General features: G+C 37.1%; 1 protein-coding gene across 1 annotated transcript; it reads left to right on the plus strand.

The window, feature by feature from the left end:
• Positions 1 to 166: 166 nt before the first annotated feature.
• On the plus strand, positions 167 to 2,956 carry LOC145157688 (uncharacterized). The gene is made up of 3 exons (XM_079076692.1): positions 167 to 569; positions 769 to 1,175; positions 2,897 to 2,956. The coding sequence occupies exons 1-3, from the start codon at positions 167 to 169 to the stop codon at positions 2,954 to 2,956; spliced, it is 870 nt and encodes a 289-aa protein (XP_078932818.1).
• Positions 2,957 to 23,915: the final 20,959 nt, after the last annotated feature.

Here is a 23,915-nt window from a genome sequence, read left to right on the forward strand (position 1 = left end):
TGCGAATCTTCTTCAATATCTATGGGTTGAAGCAGTGTCTACTGCATGTTTTACTAAAAATTGATCCTTTATTCATCGTCGTTTTAACATCACCCCTTATGAAATTATCAACAAACGTAAACCAAATGTTAAATTTTTCCATGTTTTTGGTTGCAGGTGCTTTATCATGAATCTCAAGGATCCTCTTTCGAAGTTTCAGCCAAAAGTTGACGAAGGAATATTTTTGGGATATTCACACAATTCGGTTGCTTACACGGTGTTAAACAAACAAACAAGAAAAATCGAAGAAACATTTAATCTTACTTTTGATGATTATTATGTTAAACAAGTTGATAAAATCTTTGAGCAACAACCAATAATAAATGAATCAAATAATGAATCTCAATCTTTGAATTTGTTCGATTTTGATTATGATTTGATTTTTGGTGTTCCAGATCGTGCCATTGATGCCGAAGTTCATGCAGATGATAATCGTGTGCCTGAAGCATCGAAACATTCTGATGATTCTACTCTTACACAAGATAACAACGATTTTTTGTCGTCAACCAATTCTTTCACAAATAACGAAAGTCTGCCAGATAAGACGAATGATCAAGTTGAGGGGTAGCATACTTTCAAGGGGGAGAGAGAAAGAATGGATGTTAATGTTGAGGGGGCGTCAAAATATTAATCCAATTGTTGAGGGGGAGCAAGTTGGAAATAATACAAATGTTTCGAATGATCAAACTGATGTTTTTCATGATATTAATGATAATCTTTCGAATACAGGTGAAGGATCTGAAACTGAAGAAATGTTCGAAGATGCACCACTAGACTTTGATCCTTCATATCCTCCAATGTATAAATGTACTAAAAGTCATCCTAAAGAACAAGTTTTAGGAGATCCACATGAAGGAGTCCTAACAAGAGCTCAGCTACGTGCAAAGAATGAGGTACTTAACGTAAATCAAGAATTCTGCATGTTCAATGTGTTTATATCAAAAATTGAACCAAAGTCAGTCAAGGCTGCTATGGAACATCCTATTTGGGTTGTTTCCATGCAATCTGAACTTGTTGAGTTTGAACGAAACAAAGTTTGGCGTTTAATCCCTAAACCAAAAGATGTTTCGATTGTGGGTTTAAAATGGATCTTTAAAAATAAAAGTGATGAAGATGGCAATGTTGTTCGAAACAAAGTTAGGCTTGTAGTTAAAGGTTATTCGCAACAAGAAGGTATAGACTACGAGGAAACCTCCGCCCCTGTCGCAAGACTCAAGGCTGTTCGAATATTTTTGGCCTATGCAGCACACAAGGATTTTGATGTCTATCAGATGGATGTCAAATGTGCTTTTCTCAATGGAGAACTAGAAGAAACAATGTACGTTGAACAACCCCCAGGTTTTATTAATGAAGAATTCCCTAATCATTTTTATAACTTAGATAAAGTTGTATATGGGTTAAAACAAGCTCCAAGAGCATGGTATGCAACTATTACCACTTTCTTAAAGCAATCGAAATTTAAACAAGGATCAGTTGATCCCACACTATTTCGAAAGAAAGTTGGTGATCATCTAATGCTTGTTCAAATTTATGTCGATGACATTATATTTGGATGTACTGACCCTGCTTTGTCAAGAGATTTCGAAAATTTAATGAAAAGCCAGTTTGAGATGAGTATGATGGGGAAGATAAACAATTTCCTTTGATTGAATATTCGTCAGAGCAGAGAAGGAATTTTCATCAATCAAGAAAAATATATAAAGAATTTGCTGGAAAAATTTGGACTGACGAATAGCACAAAGCTAAGAGTTCTGATGGCTGTTGGAACAAGGCTAAATCCATCAGTTGACCAACCTGTTGTTGATATCACATTGTATCGAAGCATGATAGGTCCGTTACTTTACCTTACGGCAAGTAGACCTGATATCATGTTTTCTGTATGCAATTGTGCCAGTTACCAATCAAATCCCAGGGAACCACATCTCACTGTTGTCAAAAATATATTTCATTATCTCAAAGGAACAACTTCGTTAGGATTGTGGTAACCTTCGAAGACAGGGTTCTTTATACAAGCTTTCTCAGATGTTGACTTAGGGGGGATGTCAATTACTGGATAGGAAGTTAGTAAGCTAGCAATCGAAAAAGCAAACATGTGTTTCAATTTCCACAGCAGAAGCAGAGTATGTTGTTGTTGCAGCTTGCACTTTGCAAATCATCTGGATACAAAGTCAACTGTGTGATTATGCAATCAACATGAAGAAAATTATGTTGTATTGTGATTCACAAAGTGTCATTCGCATCTACCATAACCCTGTGCAACATTTGAAAACTAAACACATTGCTCTTCGCTATCATTTTATAAAAGATCATGTTGAAGATGTGAACATAGAAGTTCATTTTGTAAAGACCACTGATCAGCTTGCTGATATCTTTACAAAACCTTTGGACAAAAAGTCGTTTGTGAGAATTCTAAATGGACTAGGAATGATGAATGCAAGTTCCGTTCCTGGACAACCTTCGTTAGAATGACAAGTCAAAAAGTGTCGAAAAACTGACGATTCAGCGGTTACTGTTCATTATTCAGAGGTTACTGTTCATAGTCAACGCTTCGACACGCTTCGTTTTCGTAAATTGAGCACATTGGCTTGACAAAAATTTTTGTTAGTTTTTTCATTTCTTAAATTTTCGTTAGTAATGTTTTTCATTTCCAATATCAAAAATACAAAAAGATTTTTCGTTACTTTGCATTTTCTTTACAAAACAAAACTACCAAAAATATTTTTCATTTTTGTATTTTGTTATTAAAAATTCAAAAATACCAAAAAGATTTTTTGTTAGTATTGTAATTCTCATTCAAATATTCCAAAATCCAAAAATATTTTCTTTGTCTTGTTTTTGTTTTTCTTTTTTTGTGTAGGTATTCACGAAGATTTTTGATGGTTCATGCTTGCTGCTTAAGGGAAAGGTAAAATTTTGAAATTATGTCCTAGTTAGGATGTCCCTAGAAGCATGTTGCAGCATGTCGACCCAAGCCTCCACGACTCAATGGGTTTCGAAGCCTTCATGAATTTCTCATTCTAAGGATTCTTCCCAATAATGCTATATTCTAATTAGTCACTGAGCTACCTTACTCTTCTCATATGAGTCAAGAGTTTACTGCTTGGTCCAAACGTAGCAGAGGTACTTATGTTTCTTTAACCAAATCTTTTTCATCCTAAAATTCTTTCACGATCACACACAATGACATATGTCCAAGAGATTTCTGGTATAAACCAATCAGGATCTAGACATATCAAAATTTTGTATTTATGATCTAACATCATGAGACCGTGATGAAAGTGAAACCCAAACATTCGAAACTTAAGGAATTGATGGGGAACTTTGTTCCAGATATTAACGAAAGTTTTGTTTCAGTACTCATTTTTTATACTCAAAATCATATTCTTTCTTTCATAGAAATCTTGATCAAATGTTCATAACCCACGACATTTGTTACCCAATAAGATTTAGTACTATTTTGGTTTGAAAAATATGATTTCCGTTTGAGTGTCATTTTTAAACCTCCGTTACTTTATATATTTTCAAAGCGTACTTGTCACTGACTACACTGGTCAAACATGTAATTTTGTTTACAACTTGTCACTCTTATGTTTAGATGTGCTTTGTAACGAAATCTTAAACCACCTTCGAAACTTCTTAAAAGAAGCCCTTCGTTACTTCTCTACAAGTATTCGATTTTATTTCACGGGAAACCACACAAGCTACTAATTATCTCTCTTGATAATTCGTGAAGCGATATTTTCCTGGGATCCAACTGCCTTTATGTCGAAATTTTGATTTTCGACATCACAGATCCAATTTTTTTTATCTTTGATTCTTATCATTTTCTTGGCACACATGCACTCACGAAATCCTTGAGGTTCTGAGTATTACCAACTCAGGCTGATGATTTCGAAAGTGTGGCATATGACTTCACTTTTAAACCCAGAAGTGGAAGAGCCTAACCCTAATCCGAAGGTTAATGACGGTTCATATCCACTCAGTGTTTTCGAAACGACGTGTGATGTGATGTTTGGTGTTCCAACCTGGTTTTCAAGGATAAAGTGTTGATCTATTGTACACGCATGCCTACTTTCTGGTAACTGGTGCAGATTTCAAGGAGCCACGTCAGCCACATTTAATGCAGAAACCGCTTCCAATTCAAAGTTCAAATCAACTATAAAAAGGGTTTCAGAGGATCAATTCCAATTTTACGCACACTTCAAATCCACAAGAAATTGATCTCCTTATTCTCTATGATTTCTTCAAGAACTCAAAACCCTAACAATGGCGGCCAATCAATCCCAAACCACAGAAGATATTACCTCTCATCCAATCATGAAGATACAGAGCATAAATTATCAAGTTCTTGGTGATCTTACTTCTTATCCAGAGGAATTAAGAATGCTCAGTGTTGCTCTTCGGCATTCTGTCTTATCAACTGCCATGTTCCGATCCTTTGCAGTTCCACTTTCATGGTTGTCTCTTGCTGGTTCAACTGCAACTTACAGCAAGACGATGCAGATTGTTACGTTTCAACTTACAAATGACAAGAAATTCAGGTTATCCAAGAAACTCTTTGCTCAAATTCTAAATATCCACAATGGTGAACCTTTTTACAAGGTCAACAATGCCCAAATCATTCATATGTTTAATGAGATGGGTCATCAACCAGTAATGACCAAGATGAGTGCTTTCAAGAAATCGGGGCTTCCTTGTCTGTGGAATTTTATGTTTGGTATCTATCTTCGATGTTTAACTGGACGAACTGTTGGATTAGACAAGGGTAGATTGGAAGTTTATACCATGGTTGCTGGAATCTATTACGACTTACAAGTAGACTACGCAACTCAACTATGGAAGGAATTTCTCAAGAGTATTGAGAACACGAATGTTGTTGATGGAATTTTGTGTGCTCGCTACCGGAGCTTGATCATGGATTTTGTTTACGCGAAGGAAGGGATTCAAGTTTCTGATACTGATGAATTGGATGAGTTTGCTACATACCATTATCCAAAGTCTGTGGAAGACGATGCATAAGTTTTTCCGAATATAGCTTGTATTCCTGATGTGATGCTTCAAAAAGTTGATCCAGTCCATCCTATTTTGGTCGAATATTTGACCAAAACTAATCCTTCAATTGAAACTGGAATGTTGTTGGATGTCTCGGTTGAAGGTTCGTCGAATAAGAAGAGAGGATCAAAGAAGAAAGTTCAGGATAGTTCTCCTCCTTTTAGTTCTGTAAAAATTTGGAAGAAGAGTTCCAAAGGGGTTAAAGCTTCGAAGAAACAGGATCCACTGGTTGTTGGAACAAAGTCGGTTGTTACTGAAGAAGTTGATCCTTCGAAGGATGTTGTACCTTCGAAGACAGGAGTTCTCAGACGACTTAAGAAGATGTCTCATCGTTCTCGTCGTTCACCTGAAATATCATCTAGTTTTTCTCCTTCATTCATTCGCAAGGCACAACTGAATAACAAAGGAATGGTAATTCGCAGAATTCCTACCCTAGTGTCTCCAGCTTCGAAGAAAATGAGAGTAGAAGATGTGGCGAAGCATATCTCAAAGAAACAACAGCAACCAAAGAAACAACAAAAGTGTCGCACCCCTAAACCGAGATGGTAAAAACATTCGGGGGTGGAGGACGACATGTACAGTATCATAACAATGCACAATAGTGAAACAAGAAACAACATCCATTGAATTAATAGAATAGTTAATACATGTGTGTTCTTTGTATAGTTGTAAGACACCAAGTATGTAACATCAAATTATAAAGATGAGTTTTGAACATGCTCTGTCTTCTCAAAACCTGATCCAGTGTACCTGTCTACTGGTTCCCTGAGAATACAAGTTATTTTGAAAGAGAGTATCAACATTTAAGTTGGTGAGTTCATAAGTATTTAATGTCAATTGTTTGTAGTTGTTTCATGAAAATGTTTGTATTTGTTTAGTAAAATGTTTGTATACTTTCCAGAAAATCCTATATTTTCTTCTAAAAATGAAAAGTAGTCTTCTACCCAAGACCCTACTGTTTTGCATTTTTGTTCTCTTGTAATAGTATAAAATGTATGTTTGTACTTGAAATAGTATAAAAAGTATGTTTGTAGTTGAAATAATATAAATTGTAAGTTTTCCATATTTGTAAACCATCGTTACAAGAAAAATAGTATGTATATCTCAGGTGAGAATATCATTGTATGAATGTAATGGAAAATGAAGGTTTACAGTAGAATTGTGTATAATAAACTACTGATGCATTAACTGCCTTGTAACCAAACTGGTTAATTAAGGTTAAAATGTGATTAGGTTATAACCATGCTCAATTGACTAGTATAAAACACGACGTTCTTCAGGCGTCGAAAATGGTATGACATTTGTCACTCGTAGACCTACAGGTCCTACTGTAGCTAGCAGCAAGGTGTGGGATGGTCAATCCCGTATAGATCTATACACAAACTCACGCTCCCCCTCCAGGAGACTCTGGTTACAAAACATGACATAACAAGAATATTGCTATGCCATGAAATAGTATCTCACACTTTAGTTATCTTGTTTACGTATTGTATGTAAGTTCCTTTTTGTTCTTGTAAATGAATAGTATACTTCGTACTGAATAGTAGTAGTATGTATGTATTGATTCATGTATTGTTCCTCTGTTCTAGAAAATAGTATGTATTGATCCTCTAAACTATACCTATTATAGTTTACTAGTATGTTTGTTTGAACTGAAAATGATTTGGAGAAAAGACTCAATTGCATAACTTCTGCAACTGAGTTAAGTATGTTCTTTAAAAATGGGGGTTTAATATTCATCCATATATTTAGCAAGTATAACTTTGATTTAACCGACAGTCGGACTAATGATCCTACCCTAAGCCCACAACCAAACAAGGAACAGGAGTTACGGTATTTAGCAGTAGTCCTAAGTCCGTTAAAGCATACTTATACATAAATATGTACACAAATATGATTTTGATATAAACAAAAATCTAAAAATAGTTTAAAAGAGTTTTAAGACAACACAAGTCCTAAAATGCATTTCACACGATATACTGGCATGAAATTAGTGAATATAACATCAAAGGTGTTAAGGAAACAACCTAGGATGTAAGAATTACTTACAAAAGAAGTGTTAGAAGCGAAATCTAGTGATTGCTTGGAGTTCACGACTGGGCTTCGGTGTTTACGGTCGTAAACAGTTCACGACCACTTGAAGATTCAAGTGTTTTCGGCTGAGTGTTCTTGATGAAAAGAATGAGATTCAAGGGTTTACGGCCCAAGTATCTTGATGAATGAAGAACAATTGAAGATCCTAAGAAGATTCAAAGGATTGAAGGATGATAGTTGAGGGAGAACAGGTGTTTACGGTTGGGTGTTCTTGAGAGAGAAGGGGTATGTTTTCGGCTGGAAGAGAAGAAGTGAGGAAGAGTTCACGGCTCAGCCCATATAGGGTCAAAAAGTTGATGGTACACATTCGTTGGATACCACACCGAAGGGATAAGACCGGAGTTTGCATCCGAGGAGTACACGGCCGAGGTTTGCGGCTGCGAACCGTTTTCGGCTCATGCGAGGGTTTGCGGCTCGGATAAAGGGTTCTCGGTTCCTATTATTTTCCCTCCAAAACACACAACACTTTTGAATAAAAGGTTTATAAACCTATAACTCATTAATCTAACCATGTTAAGACAATTAGAGAAATAAGTTTGACCTTTATTTGATATGTTTGACTTTCGTCGACCAAGATTGACTTTTACAAGATTTGAAATTACGGGTTGTCACATCATCCCCCCGTTAACGGGAATTTCGTCCCGAAATTAAGTCTAAGAGATACACAAGGACTAAGGGAAAAGATGCGGATACTTATGTTTCATTTTTATCCTCCTGCTCCCAAGTGAATTCAGGTCCCCGCTTTGCATTCCAGCGAACCTTCACTATCGGGATACGGCTTTGTTTGGTTTGCTTGACTTCCCTATCCATGATTTCTATTGGTTCTTCCACGAATTTGAGGCTCTCATTGATCTCGCTTTCATCGAGTGGGATAACAAGAGTCTCATCATATAGACATTTCTGTAGGTTCGATACGTGGAAAGTAGGGTTTACGTTACTAAGTTCCTGAGGTAGTTGGAGTTTGTAAGCTACTGGGCCGATTCGAGCGAGAATCTCAAAAGTCCCAATGTACCTTGGAATTAGTTTTCCACGCTTTCCGAAGCGTATCATGCCCTTCCAGGGTGAGACCTTCAATAGAACAAGGTCACCAACCTGAAATTCCAAGGGTTTCTGTCTTTTGTCAGCGTAGCTTTTCTGTCGGTCTCTAGAGGCTTTCAATCGTTCACGAATTTGGACAATCTTTTCAGTTGTCTCCCTGATGATTTCCGGACCAGTGAGGGTGCTGTCAGGAACTTGCCCTTTAGCTAGTAGTGTGTCACCCACCTCAGCCCATCACAGAGGTGATCTGCACTTACGGCCATAGAGGGCTTCAAATGGAGCAACTTTGATACTAGTATGGTAGTTGTTGTTGTATGAAAACGCAACCAATGGTAAATGGATATCCCACGCTTTACCAAAGTCGATCACACAAGCTCTCAGCATGTCTTCCAATGTTTGTATCGTCCTCTCACTCTGTCCATCAGTTTGTGGGTGGTAGGTTGTACTTATATCCAGCCTAGTTCCCAGGGATTTTTGTAGCGACTGCCAAAATCTTGAGGTGAATCTACTGTCTCTATCGGAGATAATAGATATGGGCACACCATGCAGTCGTACTATCTCTCTAATGTATGTTCTTGTCAGTTTCTCCATCTTGTCGGTTTCTTTGATTGGCAGGAAGTGTGTGGACTTAGTTAACCTGTCAACGATCACCCAAATGGTATCGAGACCACCCGTTGTCTTGGGCAATTTGGTTATGAAGTCCATTGTAATCCGCTCCCACTTCCACTCAGGTATCTCCGGCTGTTGTAGTAAACCTGAGGGCTTTTGTTATTCTACTTTAACTTTGGCGCAAGTAAGACACTTGCCTACAAAGGTAGCAATATATGCTTTCATGTTAGGCCACCAATATAACTTTTTGAGATCCAGATACATCTTGTATGAACCTGGATGAACAGAGTATCGAGTATTGTGTGCTTCATTCATGACAACGTCTCTGAAACCACTGAGTTTCGGGGTCCAGAGCCGATCCATGAGGTATAAGACTCCGTCACCCTTGACTTCTAAGTTCTTGTCCATCCCTCTCAGGGTTTCACCTGCCACATTTTCAGGTTTCAAGGCTTCCTGTTGAGCCTCCTTAATTTGTGTGGACAGATGTGAATGGATTGCCATAGTCAATGCCTTGACTCTACGACCTGAGTATTCTTTCCGACTTAGGGCGTCAGCTACTACATTGGCTTTACCGGGATGATAACGAATTTCGCATTCATAGTCATTTAGTAGCTCGACCCACCGTCGTTGTCTCATGTTGAGCTCCTTCTGTTCAAATATATGTTGAAGGCTTTTGTGGTCTGTAAAGATAGTGCTTTTTGTACCATACAAGTAGTGTCTCCAGATCTTCAGAGCAAATACTACTGCTCCTAACTCAAGATCATGAGTAGTGTAGTTCACTTCGTGCGTCTTAAGTTGTCTTGAGGCATAGGCGATAACCTTTCCCCGTTGCATAAGAACACATCCAATCCCTTGGTTGGATGCATTGCAGTATACTACAAAATCTTCAATCCCTTCTGGGAGGGATAATATCGGTGCGCTGCATAAGGCTTGCTTAAACGTTTGGAACGCCTTTTCTTGTTTCTCTTCCCAGTCAAAGGTCACACCTTTTTGGGTCAATGTGGTAAGTGGTTTCGCAATGCTTGAAAAGTTTTGAATGAATCTGCGATAGTAGCTAGCGAGGCCTAGAAATTGACGAATTTATGTAGGCGTCTTTGGTGCTGACCAGTTCTCAATGGCCTTGATTTTGGAAGGATCCACGTGAATTCCTTCTTTGCTAACCACGTGACCCAAGAATTCGACTCTTCGAATCCAAAATTCCCATTTAGAGAACTTCTCATAAAGCTTCTCTGCTCGTAGTGTTTCTAAGATCTGTCGTAAGTGTTGACTATGTTCCTCCTTACTGCGTGAGTAGATAAGTATATCATCAATGAATACTATCACGAACTTATCTAAGTAAGGACGGCACACCCGGTTCATCAAGTCCATGAACACTGCGGGTGCATTGGTTAATCCGAATGGCATCACTACAAACTCGTAGTGACCATAACGAGTTCGGAAGGCTGTTTTGGGAACATCTTCCTCTAAAACTCGTAACTGGTGATACCCGGATCTTAAGTCAATCTTTGAAAAGTAGCTCGCTCCTTGAAGTTGGTCGAACAAGTCGTCTATCTGTGGTAGAGGGTATCGGTTCTTAACGGTAAGTTTGTTTAGCTCGCGATAGTCGATGCACATACGGAACGATCCATCCTTCTTCTTCACGAACAAGACTAATGTTCCCCAGGGTGAGAAGCTTGGTCTAATGAATCCCTTGCATAAACAGTTCGTTCAGTTGACTGGATAGTTGTTGCATCTCAGCTGGTGCTAGTCGGTAAGGCGATTTGGCTACAGGGGTAGCTCCTGGAATTAAGTCGATTCTGAACTCGACTTGACGTTGTGGTGGTGATCCTGGAAGATCTTCGGGAAAAATGTCGGGAAAGTCGCGTACTTCTGGGATGTTCTTTATGTCTTTCACCGCTTGGCTCACATCGACCACGTGAATAAGGAACGCATGATATTCCTTTCGTAAGTACTTTTGGGCTTGAATAATCGAGATGATTCGAAGGTTCGTACCTGGTTTGTCGCCATAGATAACTAGGTTTTCGCTATTCAGTAGATTAAGACGAACGGCTTTCTCGAAACACAGAATGTCAGCACGAAGAAGACTCAACCAATCCATGCCGATAATGACGTCGAAACTTTTAATTGAGACGGGCATGAGGTCGATTTGAAATGAATAGCTATCTAGCGTGAGGGTACATCCTATGTATATATTGTTAGTTCTCTCAGTGTTCCCGTTAGCCATTTCTACGGTGAACGTTTCTTTTAGTGTTCGTGGTGGTTGTTTAAGTAAGTGTGCAAATTTTTGGTTCATGAAACTACTCTCCGCTCCACTATCAAATAGTATGCATGCATAAGAGTTATCGAGGAGAAACGTACCCGTGACTACCATAGGGTCTGCCATAGCTTCCTCATGGCCTATCGCCAAAAATCTCCCTACTCCACCAGTATTCCCTGCTTTCGGGCAGTTCCTCTTGTAGTGTCTAACCCCACCACACCCGTAGCAGGCCTGGCCTGCTCCAGTACCAAGGACCTGTGTGATTGGTCTTGCCGGAGCCTTATAGAAATGGGCTGTGTGCCCTTTCTTGTTGCAGTTAGAACACTGCATCTCCCGGCAGGGTCCGTTGTGGTGGAAGTTGCACTTATTGCACTTCGGAAAACTCCCAACGTACTGTTTTGCTGGTGTAGCGACCGTAAGGGTTGTTGTGGCATGAGCAGCCACAATCTGCTGTTTCTTGGCGGAATTCTGTGCCGGTTGATTCTTCTTTCTGTCCCAAAACTTCCTATTGTTGTCGTTTGCTTTGGCCGGTTCTAGGACAGCAGGTGTTTTTACTGGTGTGCGGACTCCATGGTCAATGAGTCGATGTGCCAATCGTTTGGCACTGTCGAATGTAGAGGGGTTCGAAGACAAGACGTTCCCCTGAAATGGAGGTGCCAATCCCCGAATGTACCTCTCGATCTTTTTGCTCTCCGTGGGGACCATCCCTGGACATAGAGCCACTATATCAGTGAACCTAGCCGTGTAGGCTACTATGTTAGAGCCTTTCATCGTTAGGCTCTGCCACACCCCCAAACCAGAACGGCGGAAACGTTCGGGGGCGGAGGACGTCATGCTCAGTATCATAACCATAGTGAAGAAAGTAAACACAACCATCATAGATATAATTTAAAAGGTTAAATTGTTTCAAAATACATGTTTCCAAATAAATTACATATGATGAGAAAATGTAGCAAAGGAATCTACGCCTTAGCATCTTGACTTCAGGAATCTTGTAGTTACCTGTATTACTGATTACCTGAGAATACAAGTTGTTTTGAAAAGAGAGTATCAGCATAAATCTGGTGAGTTCATACCCCTACATTTTCTAGTTTTCTTCAGTTTTCAGGGGGGGAATACAAGTTAAAACACCAAAACATATTCAAAACTTAACTTGAGAGCTTACAACAGAAAAGTTGTGACCTGTTCATGAACTGTGTTACCCAACTTAAACTTAATATTTTTCAAAACTGTTTAATATGCAAGTAGCTCAGGTTTATACCTTTAAAATGACTACTTGCACATCCCCATACGACTTTTCTACAATTTATGGTGATTTTTACAAAACTGTCTATCACTTCAGCAACAAAATCGGACCAGTTTGTGAAGATGAACATTTTCACACTAGTTTGAGATCACCAAAAATTATGGGAAAATTTATGAACACAGTAGACTCTTTTTCCAAACTCTCCGAGTTTACGGAAGCAGTTTTCGACTTACAATGATTTTTTAATAAATACTCTAAAATAGTGACAGTTAAGGGTAAAACTGTCAAAACAAACAAAAATGAATTATTCACATCTTGTAACATGTTGAGCAAGGTGTGTAAGATTTACACTTAGTATTTTCAATGTCATTTTATTGAAATACATAGACATGCATAATAAGGTTTCATTCCATCATACAACACTTTTGATAAACTATAATAGGTATAGTTTTGAACACTTCATTTAACAAAGAAAACGGTAACGCTATCGATTTACAAAACGAATATTTCACTACACGCTATGTGAACTTGTTAATGAATATTTGTGAGACATTCTCCTTCGGGGTACTCTAAGTGCCACAGAAAAGTCCTTTAGTTATAATCAGAATCTCCTGGAGGGAGAACGTGATAGTTGTGTATAGATCTATATTGGGTTCGACAAACCCGCACCTAAGCTGCTTGCAACAGCTAGACCGGCAGGTCTGGGGTGACAAGTGTCATAACATTCCGACACCTGAAGAACTTCACATACAAGTCCTTCTAGTCTTTAGTATGGTTATAACATCTCACATGGAATATTAACAAAACATACAGTTCACGGAAATTCTAAGGCTTTATACAAAGGAGTTTTATTTAAATGTAAAACACACACATAAGTATGACGATTTACTTACACATTCTAAAGCCTTGTTTCAGTCAAGACTACAGCAAACCTTTTAGAAAATATTGGATTTTCTGGAAACAAACTTGTAACAAACGTTAAGGAAACAACATTTATTTTTCATAAAATACTTATGAACTCACCAGCTTTATGCTGATACTCTCTTTTCAAAACAACTTGTATTCTCAGGTAATCAGTAATACAGGTAACTACAAGATTTCTGAAGTCAAGACGCTAAGGCGTAGATTCTTTTGCTACATTTTATCTGTTGGGTTTTGAGCATTCTAACACTCCTAAGTGTACATGCAACCCTAAATACCTTGGATCTATGTTTTTCTCTATTATACATGCAAATATGAATATCCAAGGTATTATACTAACTAGCATACACAACCTTTGATTCATATGAAATATAACAAGTTAGAATACATACCTCTTTGATGTAGAATGACTGTATGAAGCTTGAGTACCTAGTGCCCCAAGTGTGACACCTCAAATGGTTCATACAACACCAAATACACTTGGAATAACTTGAGAGAACATACACACTTCATGAAAATCGGCTAGCCCTTTTTTATCACTCTCGTGGCCGATTTTGTCAACAATAAGATGCTTATATAGTTAGTGACAATTAGGGTAAACCCTAATTGTCATGGCTTTCCATTTCCTTGGATCCATGGGTTCAAACATACCATGGAGCATCTAATGGGTTTTAGCCCAACTTGACAATCCATGGAGCATTAGCCCACTATACAAGTATGGGTGATTTACACAATCAACCCATATATTTAATTAGTCTTCTTTTGATCACTTAATTAATTCTAGATTAATTCTTGATCAATACTAATTAATAATCTTATTAATATATTATAACTTATAATATATTAACAAACCTTAAGTGTTATTTCTCTCATTATAGTCTATCCAAATGCATGATGCCATGCAACCCAAATGGACCATGCCGGGTCGGGTCAAGTCTTACCAATTATAGTTATGGACTTAGACATTAATCCAACATTATCATCATATGTAATTTATTTGGAAACATGTATTTTGAAACAATGTAACCTTTTAAATTATATTTATGATGGTTGTGTTTACTTTCTTCACTATGGTTATGATACTGAGCATGACGTCCTCCGCCCCCAAACGTTTCCGTCGTTCTGGTTTGGGGGTGTGACAGGCTCCAAAGTTCCTGCTCGAGTTTCTGAACTTCGCCCCTCGGGCAGTATTCTCCCCTCATCAGATCTTTCAGTGTTTCCCAACCCATCGAGTTAGCCACTATAAGAGTAAGTGACTTAACATGGCCATTCCATCATGTGAGGGCCCTGTATGAGAAGGTGCAGACAGCAAATTTTACTTTGCTTCCTTCCAGGCAGGAGCAAATCTCAAAGATAGACTCCGTTTTCTCTATCCATTGCGATAGAGCGATGATTCCACAGCTACTGTTAAAGGCTTTGGGTTTGCAGTTGGTGAAGTATTTGTATGAACACTCCCTAGGATGCCCGTGACTATCACCTTGGGTAGAGTTAACACCCGTTCCACCTCCTCTAGTACCGCTAGTGTTGATCTGAGTTAAGGCTGTCGTTACAGTCGCGGTCACTGCAGTTTGAAAAACTACAGGATCAAATTGTGGAGGAGGTGGTGGTTGAGTTGGAGTTATTGGGGTATTGCGTCTGTTTGATCTATGAGGAGGCATCTTTCAACTATAAGTTTATAAAGATGAAGATAATTGTAAGTATTCAATAGTGAGGATAATGAGAGTGTTCCTTGAACTAATTCACCATAGTTCAACATGTAATTGATGAAGTGTTTGCAATTGAGGTCTACCACTCGAAAGATGAAAGAATTTGGATAAAGATTTTCCAAGAGGATTGGATGCCTGTCAATATCATTGGTATTTAAGATGTATGGAGTTCAGGAAAAATTGACCTTGTAATAGGTCTACAACATACCAATACAGAGAAAACTTGACAGCACAACGACCTAATGAACTAAAAGTTCAAGGCCTAGATATAAACAGGAAAAATAATACTAAAGTCTAAAAGTAGACCTAATCTATATCCAAAAGAGAGAGTAGAGTATGCTCTACTCGCGAGGAGTGTTGTTCTGGTTGGTACTAGATTCTGCCCTGTCGAAGTTCTCTAACTTCGGATCGACTGGCATTCAGTTCCATCTGTAGTGCGTCAGTGTGAGTCCTTGTTAACTCTTGGTCATCGGTCAGATGGTGGAAACGAACTGTGTTGAGTCCCGATTTAGCCCTAATTTCCATGACTTGGTCGATGGTTGTTCTTCCTTGTTTAGCATTGCGAGCAACACGACGAACCAAGATAGGAAGGACTTTGTCTGCTGAGCCTCCCTCGTTCAAGTTATAGAAGCTTCGGTCTCCATTATAAGGAGGTGGTTGTCCCTGTTCGTGGCTCCACCTTCCCAAGTTCACTGCCCATAAAGGCGTCGAGCCTTAAAAATCCTGTCGAGGGTTAGGATTTTGGGCAACTTGAGGTGGATTATAGACCCCGGGTGCTGAGTCAGAGTCTTCTTGAACTTCCTCTTCGTTCTCTTCCTCAGAACTCTCCTCGGGGTCTTCTTCTACTGGGACCACCGGGTTCTCTTCTTCTTGTTCAGCTTCAAGCTATCCGTCGTTCCCTTGATCGGGTAAGTACGGGTCACCAGGTAGATGGAATCCAGCCATGTTATCTAAGCGAGAAAAGGGGTGTAAGAGACATATAATAGACGTATTCCTAAAGATATTTCTAGGATGATCCTTACCAGTTACTCCAATACTTGCGTAGTGCATACCAGCTATATATAACCAAGATAGAATAGACCTTCGAATAAGTGATCCAACTCTAAGACCACAACCAAACAAGGAACATGAAGTAAAGCGAAGATCACAGATTTCTAAGTCTATAACATCTTAGTCACATATAACCTTAGCGCATCCACTCAACAACTATTGACCTACTAGTAAGGGTCTTTTTAGTTTTCACATAAGTAATTATAGTACAACAAAATACTCCTATAGTATTTTAAGTTTATGTTATGTTCTATTGTTTCATTGTAGTAGAGTTGGTAAGTTTTTAGACTTGTTGCAACACCAAAAATATTCCTAGGCACATGCTAATCACTTCTCGGATAGATATAGTTGATCTGGCTATATCAATCCCAGACCTAATTATTTGTCCCCAAGCCTACTTGTGTTGTTCAACAAACGCAATACTTTTGTTTTGTTCTAGTATGACACTGTTCTTAGTATGAATGCATGTATGTATACTTTTAGTAAAATATTTTATTATTTAAAAAGGATAACTCTTGGTCAGAGTGTTTTAATCCCGTTGTGTTTATAGTTGTATATCTTTTAAGGGTTGATATACTTAGTTCACTATAAACAATGCTTTGATACCAATCTGTCGCACCCCCAAACCGAGATGGTGGAAACATTCGGGAATGGAGGACGTCATGTACAGTATCATAACAATGCACAATAGTTAAACAAGCAACAACACCCATTGCATTAATAGAATAGTTAATACATGTGTGTTCTTTGTATAGCTGTAAGAAACCAAAGATGTAACATCAAAATATAAAGATGAGTCTTGAACATGCTTTGTCTTCTCAAAACCTGATCCAGTGTACCTGTCTACTGGTTCCCTGAGAATACAAGTTATTTTGAAAGAGAGTATCAACATTTAATTTGGTGAGTTCATAAGTATTTAGTGTCAACTGTTTGTAGTTGTTTCATGAAAATGTTTGTATTTGTTTAGTAAAATGTTTGTATACTTTCCAGAAAATCCTATATTTTCTTCTAAAAATGAAAAGTAGTCTTCTACCCAAGACCCTACTGTTTTGCATGTTTTTTCTCTTGTAATAGTATAAAATGTATGTTTGTATTTGAAATAGTATAAAAAGTATGTTTGTACTTGAAATAATATAAACTGTAAGTTTTCCATATTTGTAAACGATCTTTACTAGAAAAATAGTATGTATATCTCAGGTGAGAATATCATTGTATGAATGCAATGGAAAATGAAGGTTTACAGTAGAATTGTGTATAATAAACTACTGATGCATTAACTGCCTTGTAACCAAACTGGTTAATCAAGGTTAAAATCTGATTAGGTTATAACCATGCTCAATTGACTAGTATAAAACACGACGTTCTTCAGGCGTCGAAAATAGTATGACATTTGTCACCCATAGACCTACAGGTCCAACTGTAGCTAGCAGCAAGGTGTGAGATGGTCAATCCTGTATAGATCTATACACAAACTCACGCTCTCCCTCCAGGAGACTCTGGTGACAAAACGTGACATAACAAGAATATTGCTATGCCATGAAATAGTATCTCACACTTTAGTTATCTTGTTTACGTATTGTATGTAAGTTCCTTTTTGTTCTTGTAAATGAATAGTATACTTCGTACTGAATAGTAGTAGTATGTATGTATTGATTCATGTATTGTTCCTCTGTTCTAGAAAATAGTATGTATTGATCCTCTAAACTATACCTATTATAGTTTACTAGTATGTTTGTTTGAACTGAAAATGATTTGGAGAAAAGACTCAATTGCATAACTTCTGCAACTGAGTTAAGTATGTTCTTTAAAAATGGGGGTTTAATATTCATCCATATATTTAGCAAGTATAACTATGATTTAACCGACAGTCGGACTAATGATCCTACCCTAAGCCCACAACCAAACAAGGAACAGGAGTTACGGTATTTAGCAGTAGTCCTAAGTCCGTTAAAGCATACTTATACATAAATATGTACACAAATATGATTTTGATATAAACAAAAATCTAAAAATAGTTTAAAAGAGTTTTAAAATGATTTTAACAACGTTTAAGCATAAGAAATCCTTTTGTTTGTTTGTTTCCACATGTAAATGATTAACACAATTATATTGTGTTCAACTTGTATTCCCCCCCCCCCTAAAAAGCATTTAAAAAGGTAAATTGTAGTGGTATGAACTCACCTTAAGTGAGTGATTCATTTGGATGTTCGATATAGGATGATTGTTTCCACAAGTTAGATCCCGAGACAACACAAGTCCTAAAATGCATTTCACGCGATATACTGGCGTGAAATTAGTGAATATAACCTCAAAGGTGTTAAGGAAACAACCTTGGATCAAAGAATTACTTACAAAAGAAGTGTTAGAAGCAAAATCTAGTGACTCCTTGGAGTTCACAGCTGGGCTTCGTTGTTTACGGCAGTAAATAGTTCACGGCCACTTAAAGATTCAAGTGTTTTCGGCTGAGTGTTCTTGATGAAAAGAAGGAGATTCAAGGGTTTACGGCCCAAGGATCTTGATGAATGAAGAACACTTGAAGATCCTAAGCAAGATCCTAAGAAGATTCAAAGGATTGAAGGATGATAGTTGAGAGAGAACAGGTGTTTACGGTTGGGTGTTCTTGAGAGAGAGAAGGGGTATGTTTTCGGCTGGAAGAGAAGAAGTGAGGAATAGTTCACGGCTCAGCCCTCATATAGGGTCAAAAAGCTGATGGGACACCTTCGTTGGATACCACACCGAAGGGATAAGACCGGAGTTTGCATCCGAGGAGTTCACGGCCGAGGTTTACGGCTGCGAACCTCGTTTGTGGCTACGAACCGTTTTCGGCTCATGCGAGGGTTTGCGGCTCGGATGAAGGGTTCTTGGTTCCTATTGTTTTCCCTCCAAAACACACAACACTTTTTAATACAAGGTTTATACACCTATAACTCATTAATCTAACCATGTTAAGACAATTAGAGAAATAAGTTTGACCTTTATTTGATATGTTTGACTTTTGTCGACCAAGATTGACTTTTACAAGATTTGAAATTACGGGTTGTCACAGAAAGTTAGTTAGTCATGAAGAATTAAGTGATGACGAAGTGGTTCCTGACACACCACCTACGAAGTGGTTCCTGACCACTCAAATTCCAACATCTTTACCAACAACAACAATGATTTCGACATATACCACCACTACAACAAGACCAATAGCAAAAGGTATAGTTATTGGGTCAGCTGGTGGTGAATCAGATTCGTCAAAGCCTAAGCCAACTGAAGTTGATAAAGGCAAAGGCAAAGGTATCATTGTTGAACCTTCGAAAGAAGAGATCAAAGCTGGTCAAGAAGCTGAATTAGAAAGAAAAAAAAAACAAAAAAACAAAAAAAGGCATGTTCAAAGTATTCTAAGACAACGTGCAAATGATCCTCCTAGTTTGAACAAAGGTGATCCAACGAAGTTATATCATTATGAGTATATTAAGGCTTTGACAGTGACTGGAGCAATGCATGAGTTTGAAAAGATTCCCAAAAGAAGTTATGACATTGTGAACTCGAATCAAAATCAACTAGATTTTCCAGTGAATAGAATGATGTTCCTGGATGAGCAGTTTGAACTTGCTGACATGTACAAGGATAAGTCTGAATTCAAACGTCTTAAGTTTCGCTTTCATGTTGTACTTGGAAAGGAGGATGATGTATGGTCTTTAGTCAAAATAGTTCGAGTTCTTGGCATATCCAAAGACGTTTTGTTCGAGGGTATGTTACAGAATTATCGCTATTATGCAGTCCGAGCAAACAATGTTCAATTCGACTTATCGGTTGCAGACTTTCCCATTATGAATCTTCATGATTTAATAGTGGTGGCCATGATTATGAAGAATGTTGATGTTTCGAAGCTTCAAGTTACGAGCAAAGAAGACTTCATGAATGGTTATGCTCATTTGAAAACTTTTATTGATGGGTATTATGGAGCTTTGTCTTTAACAGATATTGAATTGGCCAAGGCTGTGGACAGAGAAATATCTGTTCCTCAAACTATTCATGTGAAAAAGGCTAATCTAAACAAATTTGAAGATGGAGAAATTTGTTTAAAGCCACTGGGAATTGTGTTTGTTGGGAAGAATACAAAGGGAAATAATTCGAAGTTTTTGTTCCCTGTGTGTGATGTTGAAAGGTTTACAACACCTCATTACACAAATCTTCTGATTCAAATGAATAAATGTACCAAGAATAATGAGAAGGACAAGGTCGAGATTCGAAAGATTGTTAATTGCTATGCTGAGATCAGAAGAGTTATTCATCAAACTGCGAAGATATTGATTACTTGATTCGTCACTGCTCACAAAGGGGGAGAATGTAGAGGTTAAATTTAGTTGTGAGGTGTCGAATCTTTTAGATAACTTCGTTAGTTTGTAAACTTATTACAAGGGCATCTTAATGTTCGAAGTCTAGTGATTTAGCCCCTTGTATTTTTTGTTCGCTTTCATCTTTCCTATAAATAGGGAAGTATACTAGAGTAGATAAGTACTTCGCTTTTTGCTCATTCGTGTAATCTTGTCTAAACTCTCTGTATTCGTTGAAAGCTAATTTGAGCCAAACTAATTATATTTACTTCTTGTGTTCATCAATCATACTTTACTCTGATCTAGATTTTCAATCTCGATTTAATTGCAACTACAATTGGTAGGCACATGCTATAACATGTTGATAATATGCTGAATTATTTACATGCTTTATTGTTCATTAAGGTTGTATGAGTAACATGTTTATGTTGAACAATGGTTGTTTTTATGGGGTATAGTGGTGTAATGGGTAGAACCTTGCAAGTCTAATAGGTTAAAAGAGTTTAAGCCATATTGGTTGTGAGTTGCACGGTCTTTCTAGATGGTCGTGTGACACGTGGTTTGCATGCACCCCGGTGTACGAGAACTGGAGTGGTGTTGGCTTTATGTTGTGGTCGGATCAAGCATCACGTGGGAATCGGGAGGTGTATTTGTAGAATTGACACCGTTTGTACCGATCTTGAACGACACCGCGAGGTACTTGTACTTTGCAAAGTCGAAGTAGCAAAAGTAGAGTCTCGGGGTTGGTGTTTCGGGTCGAAGTCATGAGCCACTTAGAGCATTTGACTGGTCGTGCACATAAGTAATTAACGGGGTGTTTCTCTTGGGTTAGGTAGCGTTAAGGGACATGTGTCTATCATACGGTTGGATCTATAATAAAAGGTTGAATATATATATATATATATATATATATATATATATATATATATATATATATATATATATATATATATATATATATATATATATATATATATATATATAACAAAAGGTTGGTTATATAAAAAATGGTTGAATTTATAACAAAAATGTTGGTTATATAATAAGAGGTTGAATTTATAAAAAAATGTTGGTTATATAACAAATGGTTAATGTCATTAAAACTCAACAAAGTTTTGCCTTTGGTTTTAAAAGGTCCCTAAACTATTTTGTGTGCATTCTAAGCCATTGAAGTTAAGAAATATATGTTACCCAGATCCTTTTGTAAAACTTGAAGGAGTCATCCGGTAATCCAGGATGATGTGGACTTTTACCCTGAAAAGGTCAAAGTTTATGTTGACATGTACATTGCCACGTGTATACTAGCTTTCCAAAAAAATTGTAAAAAATCAACATCTATACATTTTAGTCGCAACTCCTGGATGTTTACTGGCAAGATCGAAAGATCAAGAGTTTCACTCAAAAAGATCTAGCTTATAGAGTAAGGTGAAGCGGTCTGAATGTTGGATATGGTATTTGAACCCCAAATCAGAAAGATTTTCGATCGTCTGTACATATGATTTTTTGGTCCGAGGCTTGCATCTTCTTTTCTCTCAATCTACATATTTCTTCCCAAACTGGTAACATTGAACGAGAAAGCAAACTGATTTTCTCCAATTTTCACCATGTGACATAGAAGATCAACATATATATATATATATATATATATATACACAACCAAATTGGAGAAAGAATGAAAATTCATTTTTCATCTCATGCGATACAAAATTCATCAACGTGGTTGGTAGATGAAAATCATCGTCTGACATCTCTCTTTGTTAGACCTCATAAGTTACTTTCGACCACTAAGAAATTGAGTATGAATCACAGTATCAGTAGCTAACCTTGGACATGACATCACAATAAAACATCTGTATGAATGTATGATCGTATCCTAATTCCTAACCCTAATTCCTAGTTGAATTTGTAAACAACATGCGACTGGTATTAGATTGGGCAACAATCCTCTCTTCAACCCATCGATTCCAGCGACATACAAGAGGCAAACCTTATTACAACTTTTGAATCCAGAATTCATCAGCATCTGAGATGATTTAAATGAAGAAGGCTTGATAATAATGTAAATCAGATCACTTCCGGTGCACAATCGAACAGTCCGTTATTGTTGTTGACGATGGTGGTGTTGGGCCCTGTTATCGAAGCTACTGTGTTTATAGTGAAATGTGAACCCTCTTGTGGTAGAGCGATGGTTGATGGTGGAAAGAGGAGTGAAATGACGCAGGGGTGGTGGTGTAAATGGCTTTAATTAGGGATTTTTTTGGTGTGGCAGCGACGGAAGCATCTCTCATACGACTGCCAAAGTTCCAAAATTTGTGACCGGTGAGTGAGGGAGGAGGTGATATGGATGATTTTTGTCAACATGAAGTCACGTCACTTTTATAACAGGTGAAACCGGGAATAAAAGTGACGCTTCCTTTTATAACAGGTGAAACCGGGAATAAAAGTGACGCTTCCTTTTATAACAGGTAAATTCATAATTTAGTGACCTACAATGCATAAAAAAAAACTTTAGTGACTATTCAGAATCTAAAGCAAAACTTTGTTAGGTTTTAATTACATTAACCCTATAACAAAAGGTTGGTTAGTTAGTAAAAGGATGAATAAATAATGAAAGGTTGGTTGTATATGAAATTTGATTGTTTATATGTTATGTGGTAGTTTATATGTTATACGATTGTTTGTATATGTTATACAGTAAAATTGTGGTTTTCAAAACTCCACTCTGATTTGAAAAAAAAAAATTATGTTGGAATTTTGGATGTTACACCACTAGAGATGTAGGCGATCGTTAACCGATGGTGAGAAGATCCAGATACCTTTTTTTTTTAATTATTTTGCTTCATGCTTTGTAAAATCTTATTTTATATTATTGGTTCACCTTAATTTTTTAGGTACAAATTAAAAAAGAGGTTCTCAGCGCAACAACTGAAAGTCAAATTTAGGCCTTCCAAAATTCATATATGAAAATTAAATATCATATTTACTAAGGATATATTTTGTGTGACTTCATTGGTAACTTCAATGTTTAATATTTGAAAATTTATATCTAGAACTTTAGAAGTTTTTATGTAATATAAATAATATAATACAAAGTTTATTTAATTAATATTATTTATCAATAGCTAATTCAAAACAACTTTTTTTATCTTAAAAATATTATCGTATAATAGAAAACAAATATTAAAAAACATTTCAATTATATTAATGTTATAAAAAACTGATAATGTTAATTTAATAATATAAAACTAAAAACAATGTTTTGAAAAGTTTGGACTATAGTAAATAATATAAATATACCGGTTAATGGATTTTTTTTATTGTTTGTTAATTCAGTTAATACCCAAAAACATAATTAAAAACGTAAATTCCAACATATACTTAATTTTTACTTACAATTATTTTACCAACATTACTGCATTCTTGTCCAACAAGCAAGGTTACGCCTAATATATATATATATATATATATATATATATATATATATATATATATATATATATATATACGAACCAAAAAAACGTGAGAACTTACGAACTATCCATGAGGAGTTCAAAACTACGCATCAACAGTCATATGGA

Source organism: Lactuca virosa, chromosome 2, assembly GCF_052849685.1.
Source record: "Lactuca virosa cultivar CGN04683 chromosome 2, Lactuca_virosa_CGN04683_v6, whole genome shotgun sequence".
Lineage (NCBI taxonomy): Eukaryota > Viridiplantae > Streptophyta > Magnoliopsida > Asterales > Asteraceae > Lactuca > Lactuca virosa.